Here is a 17168-nt window from a genome sequence, read left to right on the forward strand (position 1 = left end):
GAAGATTTTGTCGAGTTGATAGGTGCAAAAACTGAGTCTTTGATCCATTAAAAACAAGATTATTTTTACCCCCGTCAGAGATATGAGCCAAGTCAGACATTAGGTGTGCCATAGCCTCATCCCTTGTTTGTTGAAGTAACTGCTGAGATGGGTGTTGCGGGAACCGAATGGAAAGGTGAAGGGTGGAGTCATCAGCATCTGAGTGGATAGGATTAGATGTACAGCTTAGAAGGTCGATGAATAAAAGAGAGAGAGAGTTGGCGATAGGACAGAGCCTTGAGGAACACCACTCTTGATAGATCTAGAAGAACGATGGCCGTCTACAATAGCGGCTGTAGAACGACCAGAAAGGAAGATAGAGATGAAGGCACAGATAGAAGGATAGAAACCGTAAGAGGGCAGTTTGGAAATTAAAGATTTATGCCAGACTCGATCGAAAGCCTTTGAGATGTCTGCATTGGCAAAGCTTTCGCCAAAGTCCCGAAAGGAGGATGACCAGGAGTCTGAAAGGTAGGTGAGAAGATCGCCAGTGGAGCGTCCCTGACGGAACCCATACTGATGATCAGAGAGAAGGTTGTGATAGGAAAGATGCTTAAAATTTTGTTAAGAATTGACTTAAAAACTTCCGAGACACAGGATGTTAAAGCAACTGGACGATAGTTAGAGGGTTGGGAATGGTCACCCTTCTTTGGGACTGCCTGAATGAAAGCAAACTTCCAGCAAGAAGGAAGGGTACAAGTTGATAGACCGAATTCCCGATCTCTATTAATTCCCTATGCAAGGATATAAATTCTTGGCCTAATACCCAGCGCGAGACGGGACATTACGGCTGCTGCTTCCCGCCATAAAACGAGTCTCCCTCCCCGCCATAGTTGCCGGGGGTTTCTTTTATTGTCAGTGCTGGGATTATTACGTGACGAGCTGGTGCACGGATTAGAGAGAGAGAGAGAGAGAGAGAGAGAGAGAATTAAGTAATGGAGATGGTTGGTTATAGGAGAAAGAGATGCATTTGAGAGGCTGAGATAAGTAAAGAACATGGTTATGAGAGAGAGAGAGGGGGGGGGGGAGGCAAACAGTACGGCGAAATCTCAAGACCCATACCAAGGAGGTACTGTGAATTAAGGTGCCAAGTATATGTTGCAGCTGCACAAGCGAGAGGAAAAGATAACACTCTCCCCGTAGAACGGATATGGAAAAGGAAGTGCACCTAACCCGGGGGAAAAGTGGCTAGAGAAATTAGCGGGAAAGGGGGAAATGTTCAGTCTAATACGTTAACTCAGCAGTACTTCGTCTACCCAAACTCTGAACTGTTATATCAAGAAACTCATTAACTAGCAGTAGTAGCCAATTTTACGTGTTGCAGAGCTTGTATGTGAAGAAATTATGCAATATATCATGTGGTAACCCTTAAGTCAAGCTTCCTTGCATGATTCAGCGTCGAGATAGTGTTTAAAAATATGCTGTAGTCAGTGCATTCAAATTCAAAGTTGACCAGAACTGCACAACGTATTCCACATGCGGTCGTACAAGCGAAATGAAGATATATTTGTTTTTCCCTATTAAACTGCCTCTTTATATAACCTAGAAACCTCACTGCTTTATTCTCTACCCCGATGCACTTTTTGGAGAGTTTGAGGTCACTGATAATTACACTTAAATGCTAATCACACTGACGACGTGGTTGGTTCTTGGATTTGCATGACCACTATGTCCAACCTCCACTTATTTAAACGCAGTGTGTCCAGGCATCTCGAAATGAACGGATCTTGAAGGTGTGTGTGTGTGTGTGTGTGTGTGTGTGTGTGTGTGTGTGTGTGTGTGTGTGTGTGTGTGTGTGACAGTCTTGCGGGCTTCTAGTGCATGGCCCCTTCTGCCCTGCATTAAAAATAAATAAGTAAATAAATAAAAACTAACTTTGCACTTGTCCAGGATGAACGACATTTGTCACCTTAACGTTAAGACCAGTCCCCTAAGTGAGAGAGAGAGAGAGAGAGAGAGAGAGAGAGAGAGAGAGAGAGGCAGGGCAAGGGAGGGGAAGGCACGACGCAAGACATGGGATAACTTCGCGATTTCGGGGGAAGCTTCCGATTCGGCGCCTTCCACAACTTTTTTTATTTACAGTTTGTTTATCAGATTTTCAAACCGAAATCCAATAAGCCACAATCACTGTTATTACACAGGAATAGGCTGGTTTCCCCCCTTTTTCGTTTTTTTTTTTTTTTTTCGTCTGGTTGCATTTGACAGTTTGAGCCGAAAGGAAATTGTGTTAAGATTAAAATTTTGAAATGGGTTGAGGCTAACGGTTTGGTGTGGGGGATGCGTAGTGCCTCTGTTTAAGCGATTTATTTTGCTCCCTTAATGTCATCTTCTTTGCTCTTCATTATTTTTCCAGTATGAATATAGTTTGCATTAAATTCATAGTAGTAGTAGTAGTAGTAGTAGTGCTGGTGGTGGTAGTATTAGTATTATTATAATTGATAGCAGTAGTAGTAATAGTAGTAGTAGTGGTGGTAATAGTATTAGTGGTATTATTATTATCAGTTATTATTAAGTAGTAGTAGTAGTAATAGTAGTGGTAGTAGTAGTAGTAGTAATAGTAATAGTAGCAGTAGTAGTAGTGGTGGTGGTAGTAGTAGTAGTAGTAGTAGTAGTAGTGTTGGTAGTAGTAGTAGTAGTAGTAGTGTTGGTGGTGGTGGTGGTAGCAGCAGCAGCAGTAGTAGTAGTAGTGGTGATGGTGCTGGCGGTGGTGATAAGTAGTAGTAGTAGTAGTGATGGTGGTAGTAGTAGTAGTAGTAGTGATGGTGGTAGTAGTAGTAGTAGTAGTGATGGTGGTGGTGGTGGTGGTAGTAGTAGTAGTAGTGTGGTGAAGGTGGTGGCGGTGGTGTTAGTAGTAGCAGTGGTGGTGGTGGTAGTAATAATAGCAGTAGTAGTAGTAGTAGTGCTGCCCTCTCTGCAGTGCACCTTTCTCCTTTCAGGGGGTAAAGTAGTTAAGGGACGTGTGTATAACCGGGCAGTGGAGCCGATGCCACCGCAAGAAGGCGTCCAAAGTGCATCAAGTGTTGTAAATGCTGAATAAATAGCCACGGAAAATGTGCTAGGAAATAAATAGCCACGGAAAATGTGTTACTTAATAAACAGCCACGGAAAATGTGCTAGGAAATAAATAGCCACGGAAAATGTGTTACTTAATAAACAGCCACTAAAAATATGCTACCTAATAGCCACGGAAGATATCTTACGAAATCAATAGCCACGGAAAATGTCTAACGAAATAAATTGCCACGGGAGATGTGCTACGGAATAAATAGCCATGAAGGATGTCTTACGAAATAAATAACCACGGAAGATGTGCTACGAAATAAATAGCCACGGAGGATGTCTTACGAAATAAATTGCCACGGGAGATGTCCTACGAAATAGCCACGGAGGATGTCTTACGAAATGAATAGCCACGGGAGATGTGCTACGAAATAAATAGCCACGGAGGATCTTACGAAATAAATAGCCACGGAGGATGTCTTACGAAATAAATAGCCACGGAGGATGTCTTACGAAATCTCCAACGCTTCTTAGAATACGCCCCGAAATGAAGTGGGTTGAGACAGATTCGGCGTCGGTTAGTATTGGTCAGGACGGGTTTGTCTGGACCAATCAGACCGCAGTCCACTGACGCCCAACCTCCCCCATTTAAACCGTCCGCACTGATTTGTCGTTAATTTATCTCCACTCTCTCTCCTTCTCTCCCTCCCTCTCTCTCCCTTCCTCCCTCCACCTCCCAAGTTATTTTCGGGAGCTGAGGAATTCTTGCGATGCGTCAAAGGGCCGAATTCTCTTTGGTTTAAATTCCGTAACATCTTCCCAGGGATTAATGTTTACCATAATTTCCAGTTCTTTGTTTTACTTACGCAAATTGTATCGATTAAAAAAAAAACAACAACATGCGAGGATATAATACTGAACCGTAATACGCAAATGTTATTAATCTCCCACATGCCATCAAATACGAAAAATAATTGCTCGGTGTGATGTCAGAATTAAATGTAATAGGCTTTATATTTACATTCTCGCGTCTAATTTATTTATTAGATTGCTTGTTCATAATTTTGTTTTCACTCATACACCCATCACCCACTGCGTAACCAAACCATAACTTCAGCCTATCCGAATTCCCCTTTTCGCCGAACCGCTTCCCTTTTGATCTCGCTTCCCCAAAATAGTTTTCCTCCAAATTTCAACCTACAGCTGTTCACCTCCAACTGTTACAGACTTTGAAAGAATGGAGGACACTTGTAATCTGGTGTATGGATTTTGTTTATTTTTCTTTCCTCTGTTTATCTGTGCAAAATAAATCGTGTATATTATTGCCTGAGCCAAGAAACAAACCGTATAAGTTATTTGTTTACACTTTGCCTTCATTATTAAAGAGGTTTAGATTGCTTGTTTATTCATTCTTATTTACTCAAAATCACAACATATTTTTCATCATACCAGAGTGAATAATCGTGAATTTAATAATGAATAAAATTGTTTATACTTTCATCTTCACTGGTTCACATACCGCTACCTCGGCATTGTGATTTCACGGATTTAGATTTCGCGGATTTAGATTTCACGAATTTAGATTTTGCGGAGTTAGATATCACGGATTTAGATTTCGCGGATTATTATCATTATTATTATTTTTTAATGTATAGCGGTAGTGTTATATTTTGAAATATGGACTCACAAGCAAACCTACTTCTTGTTTAATCCTAACCTAATCTAATGCCTCTCCTATATATTTCGAAAAATTGAACCAGTGAAATTTAAATCCGGCAGTCCGTTAAATCACAACGCCACCCGAACTAAACACTCCATACCCAAATCAAACCAGTGAACCTTAAATAGCGAGGAAAAACATAACTATTTCTGATAATAATAAGCTGCTGTGGAAATAAATCTTCAAGTATACAACTAGTCATGCTATACACTTCAAAAACAAACCAAAAATTACTATGAAAATGAAATAATGCGAAAAAGAAAACGAAGTCGAACAATAATCGGATTTGGTTACGTTTTTCCTACAGATCCATTAACATCCGTGGTGATAACGGATCCAGTAACGGTTTTCCGCTTTAGTTCCAAGGTTCCGTATTCTCGCCGATTGAGGAAGCTCCCTAACACCATTTCCTAAGCGATTTACTTTCCTTGTTACTCCTTATTATCGTCTCTTGTCATTCAAATTAAATACGACGACGCTTAGAATAAATATCATACAAATTGAGAGGGGGGGAGAGAGGTCCTCATAGGGAAGGGGTTAGCTCTGGGCCCCTGTGACTCGTTTTCAGTTGAGTAAAATCGTCTGGCTTGTGAGAGACTGATAGAGTTGTGTCCACCATGAGGAGGGTAATGAAATATGCGTAGGACTAACCGTGGACTTCTGTGGATGTAATTTCTCTCTCTCTCTCTCTCTCTCTCTCTCTCTCTCTCTCTCTCTCTCTCTCTCAGTAATGTGTGTGTGTGTGTGTGTGTGTGTGTGTATGTAAGTAATGAGAGAGCGTAATGAGAATGTGTGTGTGTGTGTGTGTCAATTAACCTCATTTTACTTTAACTAGGCCAAGATTTTCATCCTTTTGCCCGTTATATCACAAAACTCGATAACAATACAACTACAGCTCTACGCTCTTTCCATAGCACTTCTTCGTGACTAGCATCATTTTCAGAGTGCTAACCCGTTGTTGGAACTGAGCATTCAAGATAGAGATGTCAATTTTAGGCCAAGCTGGTGTAAAACGGGTAGTTTGAAAATTTTAAGTCCAATAACCGTTTCAGTACTTTTTTGGGTAATGCCAGAGGTCTGTACGTGTCCGGGATGGCATTATTATTATTATTATTATTATTATTATTATTATTATTATTATGTAATTGTTATTACTGTATTTTTATTATTATTATTGTTGTTGTTGTAGAGATGAGTAAGCTTCGTTAAGTAAAGCTTATAATAATTTTAGGCTCCTATGACTCATCCAGCTTAATAAAATCGTCTAGTAGTAACTAATAAAGTACTAGAGTTTTCCCTACCACGAGGCGGTTAAGCTGTAAAGAAAACGTAAAAAATAAATATTCAAACTGGCGCGTAGTTCCTTTGATTGGTCTGTTTCCTTTGTTCCATTCCATTATCTTATTTCTTCGTCCGCCATTGTTTGCCGGGAATATATCTCCCTTATTCTCCTTTATATCCTCATCAGCCTTTTTGTACGCTGTTCTCATCACCATCCATCCTCCCTACTCGCCCCTCCTTCCATTTTGCTGTTTATGTATTCTAATGCCAAGTCTGTAAGGAGACGAAGAAAAAAAGAAGTAATTTTTCTTGTATTGTGTTTCCTCTGGGTTAAGATAGTATTGGGAGAGCTGAAATCATCGCTCAGACGCCACATAGTTTCGCTCACCCCCTCCACCGCTCAGCTGAACGTAACGGCTCCCTTCCGCTCGCTTTTGAGACGACCCGAAGGGAGATGGGAAAGGCGCCATTTTTCTTCCTCCGCGAGTCTTTGTGACGTGGGCCGAATTAGATTAGTACCCACTTTCCCGAGCGGGGTTACTTTAATTGAATTTTAAGCCATAAAATTGTAAATGTGCTCAGATATATATGTGTATGTCTGTGTGTAAGACTTTAGCGCGCTTTACAGACTGAGAAACGTGCCTAAGTCTGAGGATAGTAGCCGAAATAGCAAGCAGTTCTCTTCCCTTTCAGAAAAAAAGGCGCATTCGGAGGGGAAAAAAGTTAAATGCATGGAAGGAGAAATATGGATCTTGCTCATAGCGGTATTGATTTCCTAACACCTCTTCTGTACCGATTTATCCTCTACATTAAGCTCTGATACCCTGTCGAGTGTTATTGACGTTATGTCGATATGAGAACGATATAAACAACACGAGTAAATGATAAGTTGTAAGGTGCTTGGTAAATCGCCAAGAAAAGGGTGTTATGGTCTTCTATACCATCTGGATTACGACTCTATATTTCTTCCAAGTTCCCTGTAAAAATAAATAAGTAAATAAATAAATAAATCAACAAAGACGGGATGCAAGAACGTTCGGTAAGCGAGATGTGTGTGTTGGTTTGACTGTTATTTTTACATACGGTACAGTACGTTATGGTCTCAGTCTCTCTCTCTCTCTCTCTCTCTCTCTCTCTCTCTCTCTCTCGTGTCCGACTCTCTGCATGGGCTTGAAAGTTCGTTCCATGAGACCTAACAGTCCTTATGTCACCACTTCGACACTAATACCCACCGTCCATACTGAATACACGCTAAGGCTGTTCCATTCAGTACTGGTGTGATATAGACGAGGGTGTTTGAATGACATGGCGGGGAGTCGAGTGGTATAAAAGTGAATTATCCATTTTTAAGTATTTTCAGGGCTAGTTTTAGGGAGTATGCGATATATTAGTCAATTTTCTTTGTACACTGTGTAATATCATCTACTCTTTAACCGCCTGCATTTGACCATACATTGCTTTTTAAATTTAAGATGGATGCGGTTGATTTATTTCGCTTAACACTCAGAATTTGCTGTTTTTCTTATTTATTTAATGTTCCTACCAATTTTACTCAACTTTAGGCAAGAATAAAATTAAAATGGTGTCTCATGATTCTATAGATGAATTTAATAATGATACGTGAAGTAAGATTTCTCTGTCCCCGTCCTCATTTCTGTCCCTCACCTCCATTTCTGACCCCACCCCATTTGCGTGTCCCTACTCCCATTTCTTTGTCTCCACCCCCATTTCTTTGCCGTCCATCCCCAATTCTTTGCCGTCCATCCCCATTTCTTTGTCCCCCACCCCCATTTCTTTGTCTCCATCCCATTTCTTTGTCCCCCACCGTCATTTCTTTGACCCCCACACCCATTTCTTTGACCACCACACCCATTTCTTTGTCCCTCACCGCCATTTCTTTGTTTCCACCCCATTTCTTTGTCCCCCACCGCCATTTCTTTGTCCCCCACGCCCATTTCTTTGTTTCCACCCCATTTCTTTGTCCCCCACCCCCATTTCTTTGTTCCCCACCCCTATTTTTTTGTCCCCACCACAATTTCTTTGTCCCCAACGCCCATTTCTTTGTCCCCAACGCCCATTTCTTTGTTTCCATCCCATTTCTTTGTCCCCACCTCCATTTCCTTAACCCCACCCCATTTCTTTGTCCACCACCCCCATTTCTTTGTTCCCCTCCCTTCCCCCACCCCAATTCTTTGTCACACCCAATTCTTTGTCACACCCAATTCTTTGTCACACCCATTTCTTTGTCCCTCCCCCATTTCTTTGTCCCCACCCCATTTCTTTGTCTCCCACGCCCACTTGTCCGCCCATTTCCTTGTCCCAGCCCACATTTCTCTGCTTCTCAACCCCATTTCTTTACCTCACCCTCCCTTGACGCTTTCATTCTTGGAGCAGATTTTGAAATACACCTTCATTACACCCAAATCTTTCATCCTGCAACACCCATTTTCAAAGAGTTTATTTTTCTGGCTTATTCTCACCGTCTGACAAATCCCAAGCCCATCCCGCCCGTTCCTGTGATCGCCAGGGCCATTTTTCCCGCCCCCCCCCCCTTCCTTGGGGGGGGCGCAGGTCACGTAGTCAACGAACGCGCTTATTTTGTGTCCATCGTGCTAATTGTTAGTATTAGTATTTTTTGTCTCCTTTTGGTTTCCAGGTTTCTGTTACTGATATTAAAATTGCCTGTCAGCGAAATAATATTCAAAACAGTTAATTGGCAGGGAAAAGGTTAACATTCCCTCCCTCATGTCTATTTTTTTAATGTATGGAAGGAGGAAACTTTGGACTCTTCGCTAACTTCAATGGCGTTTAGCACTTCTACGCTACCTGTCTAATGCTGTATTTGATAGGCTGACATTTTCGTGTCTGCCATTTTTCCCATATGAAGTGAAATAAAAGAGCATTGAAGAGATAATATGCAAAATAAATAGTTGAGGAAGAAGTGCTAAGAAATATAACGAGAGCTTACGAAAATATAACTCCTCTCGTCTTAGTTCTTGATCCCCTATTCTTGTCAGCAGAGGATGTTTAGCACTTTTTCCTTATCGATTTATTTTGCAGTTACACGTTGCTGGTCTTATATGCTTTTTGTGTATCTCCGTAACATCGGTAGTGTGCGTAAGTAAAGTATAATATGAAAGAACAATATACAAAAATAGGCTGGTAAGGAATAGGTGCTAGGGATCGAGCCTCCTTAACCCTAGCTATCCGATGGCGTATTTATATTTTATTCTAGCCATGAACAGATACTAATATCCAGATTATAGATTTTTTTTTAACTGGATGGGTCAAATATAGCCATCATTATGCCATCCATATCTAGATTTAACGTTATCGGTGAATCAAAATATTTTCGTGTTAGTCCAATTAAATGCGTCATCACAGTGAAAGGAGTAACGGGGAGTATACGGTCTTTGGTCTGCCTCTCCGTCCCGTCATCTCACTCTCACAGCTTCATCATCCCAACCTTGTCCCCTCACTTTCATGTCCCGAACACTCGCAAAATTTATCTTTACCCTGTCATATACTTCGCTCACATAATCCCAATCTCATACTTGTTAATGTATCTATCCATTTTCATATATCCCGCTCACATATTCGCAAAATTTATCTCTACCCTGTCTTATATTTCGCTCACATACTTCTCAGTCTCATACTTTTTAACGTATCTCTCCACACTCAATATGCTTCACTTACTCCCCAACCGTATTTCTTCATTCATATACCTCACAGATGTACTCCCAGATCGTATCTGTCCACTCTCTTCGTCTTTGTCAATATTTCAATTCAGGTCCCTTCTCAGATGTGCTAGAAATAGAAAAAAGTGTTGGGGCGAGCGTTGGTAGAGGCAGTAAAGGCGTGGAATCTGACAGAGAGAGAGAGAGAGAGAGAGAGAGAGAGAGAGAGAGATGAAGGGCCTGGGAAAGTAGAAATGAAGAGTATATACATATATTTTTTAAATGATTTACGAAGACGAAGGAAAACCCAACCAAACTCCAATAGCGAAGCCTTTCTCCACCAAATCAACAGATATTCACCTCCACATAGGGTTAATTGTTAACCTTTAGCGGAAAGACGTCTGTCTTTATTCTATATATATCTTCAAAGTTTTTTGGTATGTTTCAGAAAGTATAGCTATTTTCTTGCGATTTGGTGGAGATATTTTCATTTGTCGGCATCAGACGATTTTTCAGAACAAGTTTAGCAATATTTTATGAAGTTGGATATGTCAAGCCTGATCTAAACACTGTAATAAAGAAGGAGAAGAGCCGCAGAGCTCTCGAGGGTGTTGAAAAATTAATATAAGCAAACCTGTCAGTTTAGCCTAACCAGTGGCGCCCATAGCTGTGTGAATGATCGACAGAAACCAGTAAGTAATGAAAAAAAAAAAAAAAAAATGAGGGAAATGTAGACATGTTCGGGGGAGGCGGTGGCTCAACCGGTAGAGAGGTGGCGTGCGGTCCTAACAGACCCAGGTTCAAATCCCTGCTGGGGCAGGGAACAGTTTAAGGATTTGAATTTCATTAAATCAGGCTTTACTGATCTACCAGAAGACCCGCCGACATGTCGTAAAAATACCCCCTCTAATACCAATACACCAGTCCTGTATGAGACAGCCCTAGCATGTATTCAATATGGACGGTGGGTGTTAGCGCCGAAGTGGTGACATGTAGAGGTGTATAGTATGTAGGAGGACTGCTGGGCCTTGATAGCAGGCTGTGAAGCCTATGCCCAGAGTCGGACACATAAAAAAAAAAAAAAAAATAGGGTGAAGATGCTACTGTTGCTGCCCTGCCATTAACCAACATGCGAGTTATTTCCTTTTCTGAGCTTCAAATCCACACCATACAATTTAAAAGGGCGTACAGAGTGGGCTAGATAATCCAGAAATACAGTTTTAAATATTCTTGAGTCTACAGCTCGTTTCACTACAGTCAGAAGATGAAGATCCAAATGATTATTGATTTTTAAAGGTAAAGTATGCAGTGTCATAGAAAATGTGATTATTATTATTATTATTTTTTTTTTTCAGTAAGTAATCAGTGCCATGGTTTTCTGTATTTAATGGGCTTGTCAATTTTTTTTTCTTTCCTTAAATCATTCAATAATCAGCGTCATGGTTTGCTATATTAAATGAAGCTTATTTGTGTTGTGTCAGAGATTTAACTTATGGATCCAGTGAAGTTTTTGGCATTAGCACATTCACTGCCAATAGATGTCTTTTCAGCTCAGGACAAACCCCTAAAAATGAAGAGGCATATCCAACTATTTTAGTTCATAGACAGGATGAACTAGGATGAAGGTAACAAGACGAAGATAAAAAAACATCATTGGATTGAAGTTGTTCATGACCCTACCAATGCCGATGTGAACAAAAGTGTAATCTTTAGACTGAGGACCATCTCTTAAAAATTTACAAAAATTTTAACCCACCTTTAAATTGATTCCATGACTGTAAAGGTAGACAAAAGTGCATTATTGAGTATGACGAGGATCCATTAACAGGCAAGGAAAATATGTTAGCAAAAGATTGGTTAGGTTAGCATTGGATAGGTTAGGTTAGGATAAATAAGGCTGGGTTATGTTATGAAAATTTAGGTTAGGTTTTGATGAATAGGCAGTGTGAAGGGTAATTTAATACGAAAATTACATTCTCACGTGGCGTCCATGTCATTTGCACCTTAAGATTTCTTCTGTTTGTCTTAGGTGCTGTCAGGGAGTGTAAGTAAATACTGTACCTCTTTTTAAATGCTTTTCACCTTTAAAAAAAAAAAAAAAAAAAAAAAAAGTCAGAATTTGAAAATGCACTCGGAAAATATTTAAGGAATCCCATGAAGAGTTAAGGTAAATAAAAAACATCAGAAAACTTCAATATCAGGTGATCCTATGTCTCCTTAAATTTTACCCAGAAAAGGTCAGTCACGTGGGCCTTCATTTTGGATAGGTTAGGGACTGTTTGGTTTAGTTAGTGTTATTTCCTTAAATAGTTATCGTACCCATTATTGTGATGCCATGAGTAGGACTGAAAGATGCCAAGTTAGGACTCAAGGATGCCATGGAGAGGTCATTCCTAAAAATTGAATGAATATAGCGTGCAATGAAAACATGCAAGATACCTGGTAAAACAAGGCAAAAACATATTCAAGAAGTGAAATGATAGCAGCTAACAGACTCTTTATATATGTTCACCAGTGACATTTATACTTCATTGTACACATGATCAAAAGGTATCACTACATTTTCCTTTCTTTATATTTTGAAACCGTGGATGAGCCTCTTGAAAATGTTCTTCTGTCTCTTTTCATTTTGGTGTGCCATTACTATCAGTGTCATGTAAAGCATGAAGGTTATGTTGCATGTAAAATAAACTATAATTCAGAGCTATTTGCTTTAGGAAGAGAACTCTAACCATGAACACTCATTGTGAAACCACCAGTCACCTGCATCAAGAGAATCGTTTTGTTCAAGTATACGTAGATATCAGTACCTTTAGTCTCTTTTGAGCAGGCATCTCTCAGGTAAATAAAACCATCTGGCATTAACTAGAATGAAGAATAGTTTGACAGCCACATTAACGACATCCAGCCTAGAAAATTGTACGTTGAAATACAGGTACAATACTGGAGTTTTATTCCCAGGCATGAGTCTCCTGGCGTTAATGTGTTCTGTTCAGTGGTGTATTTTATATTTCATTCATGCTGCCACCAAACAGTTTTTTTTTTTTTTTCTCCATGCATGAGGAAGACCTTAATTATTGAAAGTAAATGGTGGACTCTCCCAAGTAAAGAAAAAAAAAAAAAAAAACTGAGCTGACTAAAATTGTCTTAAGGTAGCAAGAAAGAAATACTGAACTAGGCCTTTAGAAAATACGTCATTGGATTAAATTAATTAAACGGCCATACCACTTTGAGTACACCGCTTCCCGTCCGATCAGCGAAGTTAAGCAACGTTGGGTCTGGTTAGTACTTGGATGGGTGACCACCTGGGAACACCAGATGCTGTTGGCATAACGTTCTCCCTACGTGTCAAGTGGGGTTGGTGGAGGATTAGTGTCCCTCCCTGTAAAACAATTAACTCTAAGCCCTTGGCCACCCCGTTTGGGATACATGGCGTCTGGCAATGAATGATGAATGAAATGATATTCCCAAGTAATTTTATGGTTTAGTGAGGTGAGGTATCCCAAGGATGCAATAGAATAAAATAGTGAGATTGTGATTTGATTAGACTGAGTAATGCCATTATATTGGTAGAACATGTACAGGTATACAGTTCTGGAAAAATCTCATAAAAGTTAATCCTTTAATGGTCAGGAAAACTCTTGTATTCTATATCATGGGTTAATGTGAAATTATTTTGTTCAACTGAGAGTAACAGGAGCTTTTGAGAATGTTAATATTGTCATCATTAACTGTGTCAAGGTCAGGACAACTCTAATTTTCTCTTTCAGCTAATATTGGACAGTTTTGTTCTGGTGGGAATGAGTCAGTGGAACCTGAGTGTCAAGTTTTACTAGTAGTACATTTTGTCTGCAGGCCGGTGTCAGCTTATGCTTTGTTCTTCCGAGACACCCAGGCGGCCATCAAGGGTTCCAGTCCCAATGCATCTTTTGGTGAGGTGTCCAAGATCGTGGCATCCATGTGGGACTCACTGGATGCCGATCACAAGAATGTCTACAAGAAAAAGACAGAGGCGGCCAAGAAGGAATACCTGAAGGCTCTGGCTGCCTATCGTGCCAGTCTGGTGTCCAAGGTGAGGTGCAGAGACAGTAGGCATCGTGCTGTGTCAACAGTTTGGGTTGCATTCTCACAGGGTTTAGAGGCTTCTTTATTGGTTTATCTCTTTATCTGGCAAGCTTTTGTATTTTCAGTCTTTGTTTGTATTAAAATTAACTACAGTACGTAAATAGCACATAAGTGTGTTGTAAAATGCAGTACACAAAGTGAATTGCAAAGAAAGGCATTGCTAGAGAGCCTCCTGAACCTGTGAGAATACAGTCTTTGTTCACACGAACAAAAATACGTACCAATAGTGTAACAAAAGTGCTGTATTTGATCTGAAAATTGTAGAGATCCATGCTTTGGCTTTTAGTACATTGGAGGAAAGTCTAAATTTCACCAGTAAATTTCAGTACAGTACGGTACCGTATAGTATGCTGTTGTATTGTATGAAGAATTAATTATTAAACTTGTCAGGAAGTCAGCACCTAAAAAATCTTTGTAAATACAGTATCCCAGCTTTTAAATTCATTACAAAAATTATGAATCATTAGCTGCAAGCCAAGATAAAAAGAATAGTTTTGGATAACAAAAATAAGAAAAAAAAAAAAAATTACTGAAGAGGTTGTATCATATGACTGGACTTGGTGAAAGTATTGTCCTTTTGTTTTTTTTACGTAGTTTGCAGGAACCATAGGCTTTGCTTTGCATTTTTATGAAGACTGTTCTATAGTTAAACATTATGAGGCAACAAAATCGGGACTGACTTGGGTGAAGCTGTGCACAGTTGTTTTACGCAGATTTATATACTGTAGAACCAACCCAAAGGTGTTCGTAGAAGCTGGTGTAGCAAATGAAGTACCTTGACATTTTCCAAGAAAGACTATCAGTAGAGAAGACCTGAAGACTGATCAGCTGCAGTGGGCTTTTTCCATCAGTTCCTAGATACAGAGATGTAACAGTTGGGTATATAGCATTACCCTATAGCTTTGACATTTGATCTGTTAAAATGCAGTACAATGTTTGTGAAACTTGCCTCAGAGTGACCAGATTCCAAGAAGTCTAGTGATTCCAGTGCAAGTGCCGTAATATTATTCAGCCTTATTTTGTTGAAAAATTGAGGGTAAACATAAGGTACCATCATAAGGTGGTTTTCACTATAAATTTTAGGATGCTGAATGATTACTTCAGGCTGTACCACAATATTATATGCAAATTTTTATGTATTTAAGCTTCCCTTATTAAGTGTTTTGAGCCATTTTACCACATTCATTTATAGTTAACTTTACCGCTCAAAGTGTCAGCACTACATTTTGCCACACTGTTTGGTGATCTCTACTATTTTCAAATCAATTACCTTGTAAGAATCAGTTAACCTCATTTGCTTTTGCAGTGTAAGGAGGAATCTAGACTTATAATGTAATTGTTTGTTCTTATAGAGTTCTTCAGCTTTGTTTTATCATTAACAGAGTATTGGGTGTACCACACACCAGTACCATAATGTTGTGTTGGGACCAATTTATGCTGCCTAAAAGTATATATGAATAACTGCATGCTATGATATCCCTTCCCCTTTCTTCAGATACAAGACAAAACAAATGACTGTAAATCTTTTGATTTTATATAACTAGGCTTGCCTAATTCATGATGACAGTTGACAGTTTCATTACCTCTAGCTTGACGAAGTTGAAGCCTGCACTCATCCTGCTTTCATTCACTCCTCTTGTATGCATGTCCACAGGATCCATGTGGTTTAACAAGAAGGTATGGTTCAGTGTACACCAGCTTAGCGTTGCGGTTCTTCCTTTAACCCTTTCAGTACCATGATGTATTTATTTTACTCTTACAAACTCCATATAGTTTTATTTAGTTTTACTGTAGAGAGATTTCAAACTGGAGAGTTGATACAGCCTTTATAGACTCCTTCATTGCAAAAGATCTCCCCAAAGCTTAAAATACTTGTAATCATCTGGGGATGGCAAGAATTAATTGTAAGAATCATGGAATTAATTGTAAGAATCATGGAATTCTTGGGGTTAACTGCTAGGATGTGTCAACACTCAACAAAATCATCTGGTCTCATCCTAAATATAATACCTAGGTGGACCAGTAGATAGGGTTACTCTACTCAAGGTACATTTGTAAACCTTGAACTGCCAGGAATTCTCTTAGCTGAGCAAAATCTTTTAAAGGTAGCCTGATTAGAATATCCATGTGCACAAACCACAGTGAAAGGATTAAGCTTTATTTATCCATAGAGATGTGCTTGTCTGGATTTGGGGGTCCTTGAAATATTCATGGTGCCCCAGGAAATATGTGAAAGACTTCAAGAGTTTATTCTTGAGCTAAGTGTGTGTACTAAATGCCAAAGTGTGTGTACTAAATGCCACATCAATATCAGTTCACTTCTCATATGTTGCAGAGCTACAGTAGTTACGGATGATCTTATTGACAAAAACAGTCTCCCTCATAATTCATCCAAATATTTGTTTGTAGTTTTAGCTCTTTAAAGGTTAACAATTGGGATAATTTTGATTCCCCCCCCCCCTCAAAAGTAGCCTGAGAAAATGTTCTTCATTTTTCACCTTTCATTGGACACCATGTAGGTTAGTAGACATGGCCCTGCTAAACAACTGACAGTCCTTGTTAAAATACATTTTTGTGTCCAAAAATCTTAAATTTCTTTATATGCGTTACGGTAATTGGTACTGTAAACTTCGAGAAACTGGAAGATCAGCATTGCAGCTAGTACTGTACTGGAACTTGTAACAGAGAATCATTATGTACAGTAATTTGCTCTGTGTTACAAAAGAATGTTGGAAGGTGGCATGTAACAAGAACTTACCTACATTATAATCTTATGTTTAGATAATTGGACATGTATTGTTGTTTATTACATGACGTAAGGCCAAAAAGTTCCTCATCTGTTGACTGAATGACTGGCTTCATAGTGGTTTAGTTCATTAATAAACCTTGGAATCTGGTGACATAGGCTTTTGGTTTACTCTTGCCACTTATTGCTGATTTTATTTAATTTAGAGAAGACATTCTGTAGTGAAGGGGTCAGTGAAGGCAGCGTATAACCCTTCCAGTTTGCAGTGTCTCCCATGAGTTGAATAACATTTTCTGCAAGTAGCCAGGAAGAATGAACTATTAATACTGTATACATCACCAGATCCAGGGGGTTATGCTTTCCTTCCATTGCAGCAAGACCAGATTAAAACTAATTTTTGATTATGCAGAACCTAAGTTATATAGCCATATTTCATTTTTTTTTTTTTTTTTTTCATTTGTAAGCAGTCCTTCGTTTAAGTAAGGTGTGCATTCCAGTATAGCACAGGTTCTTCTTAATGTCTGGTACGATAATTTAAGGGAGACTTGCTGGTTGTCTAAGGTAGGAATGAAATAAAGCA

General features: G+C 39.4%; 1 protein-coding gene and 1 non-coding gene across 2 annotated transcripts in view; both read left to right on the forward strand.

Annotated features, from left to right (window-relative positions):
• LOC145414863 (uncharacterized) overlaps positions 1 to 17168 on the forward strand; it is a 392095-nt gene that overhangs the window by 356142 nt on the left and 18785 nt on the right. Inside the window, exon 7 of the mRNA XM_080284288.1 lies at positions 13573 to 13789. Within this exon, the coding sequence (XP_080140414.1) occupies positions 13573 to 13789 (217 nt within the window). The remainder of the gene's footprint in view (positions 1 to 13572; positions 13790 to 17168) is intronic.
• LOC145417129 (5S ribosomal RNA) lies at positions 12929 to 13047 on the forward strand. Its single transcript, XR_013900423.1, has one exon. It is a non-coding gene; the product is annotated as a 5S ribosomal RNA (ribosomal RNA).

Source organism: Coenobita brevimanus, chromosome 13 (assembly GCF_032717465.1).
Source record: "Coenobita brevimanus isolate Jiangsu-jjx chromosome 13, ASM3271746v2, whole genome shotgun sequence".
Lineage (NCBI taxonomy): Eukaryota > Metazoa > Arthropoda > Malacostraca > Decapoda > Coenobitidae > Coenobita > Coenobita brevimanus.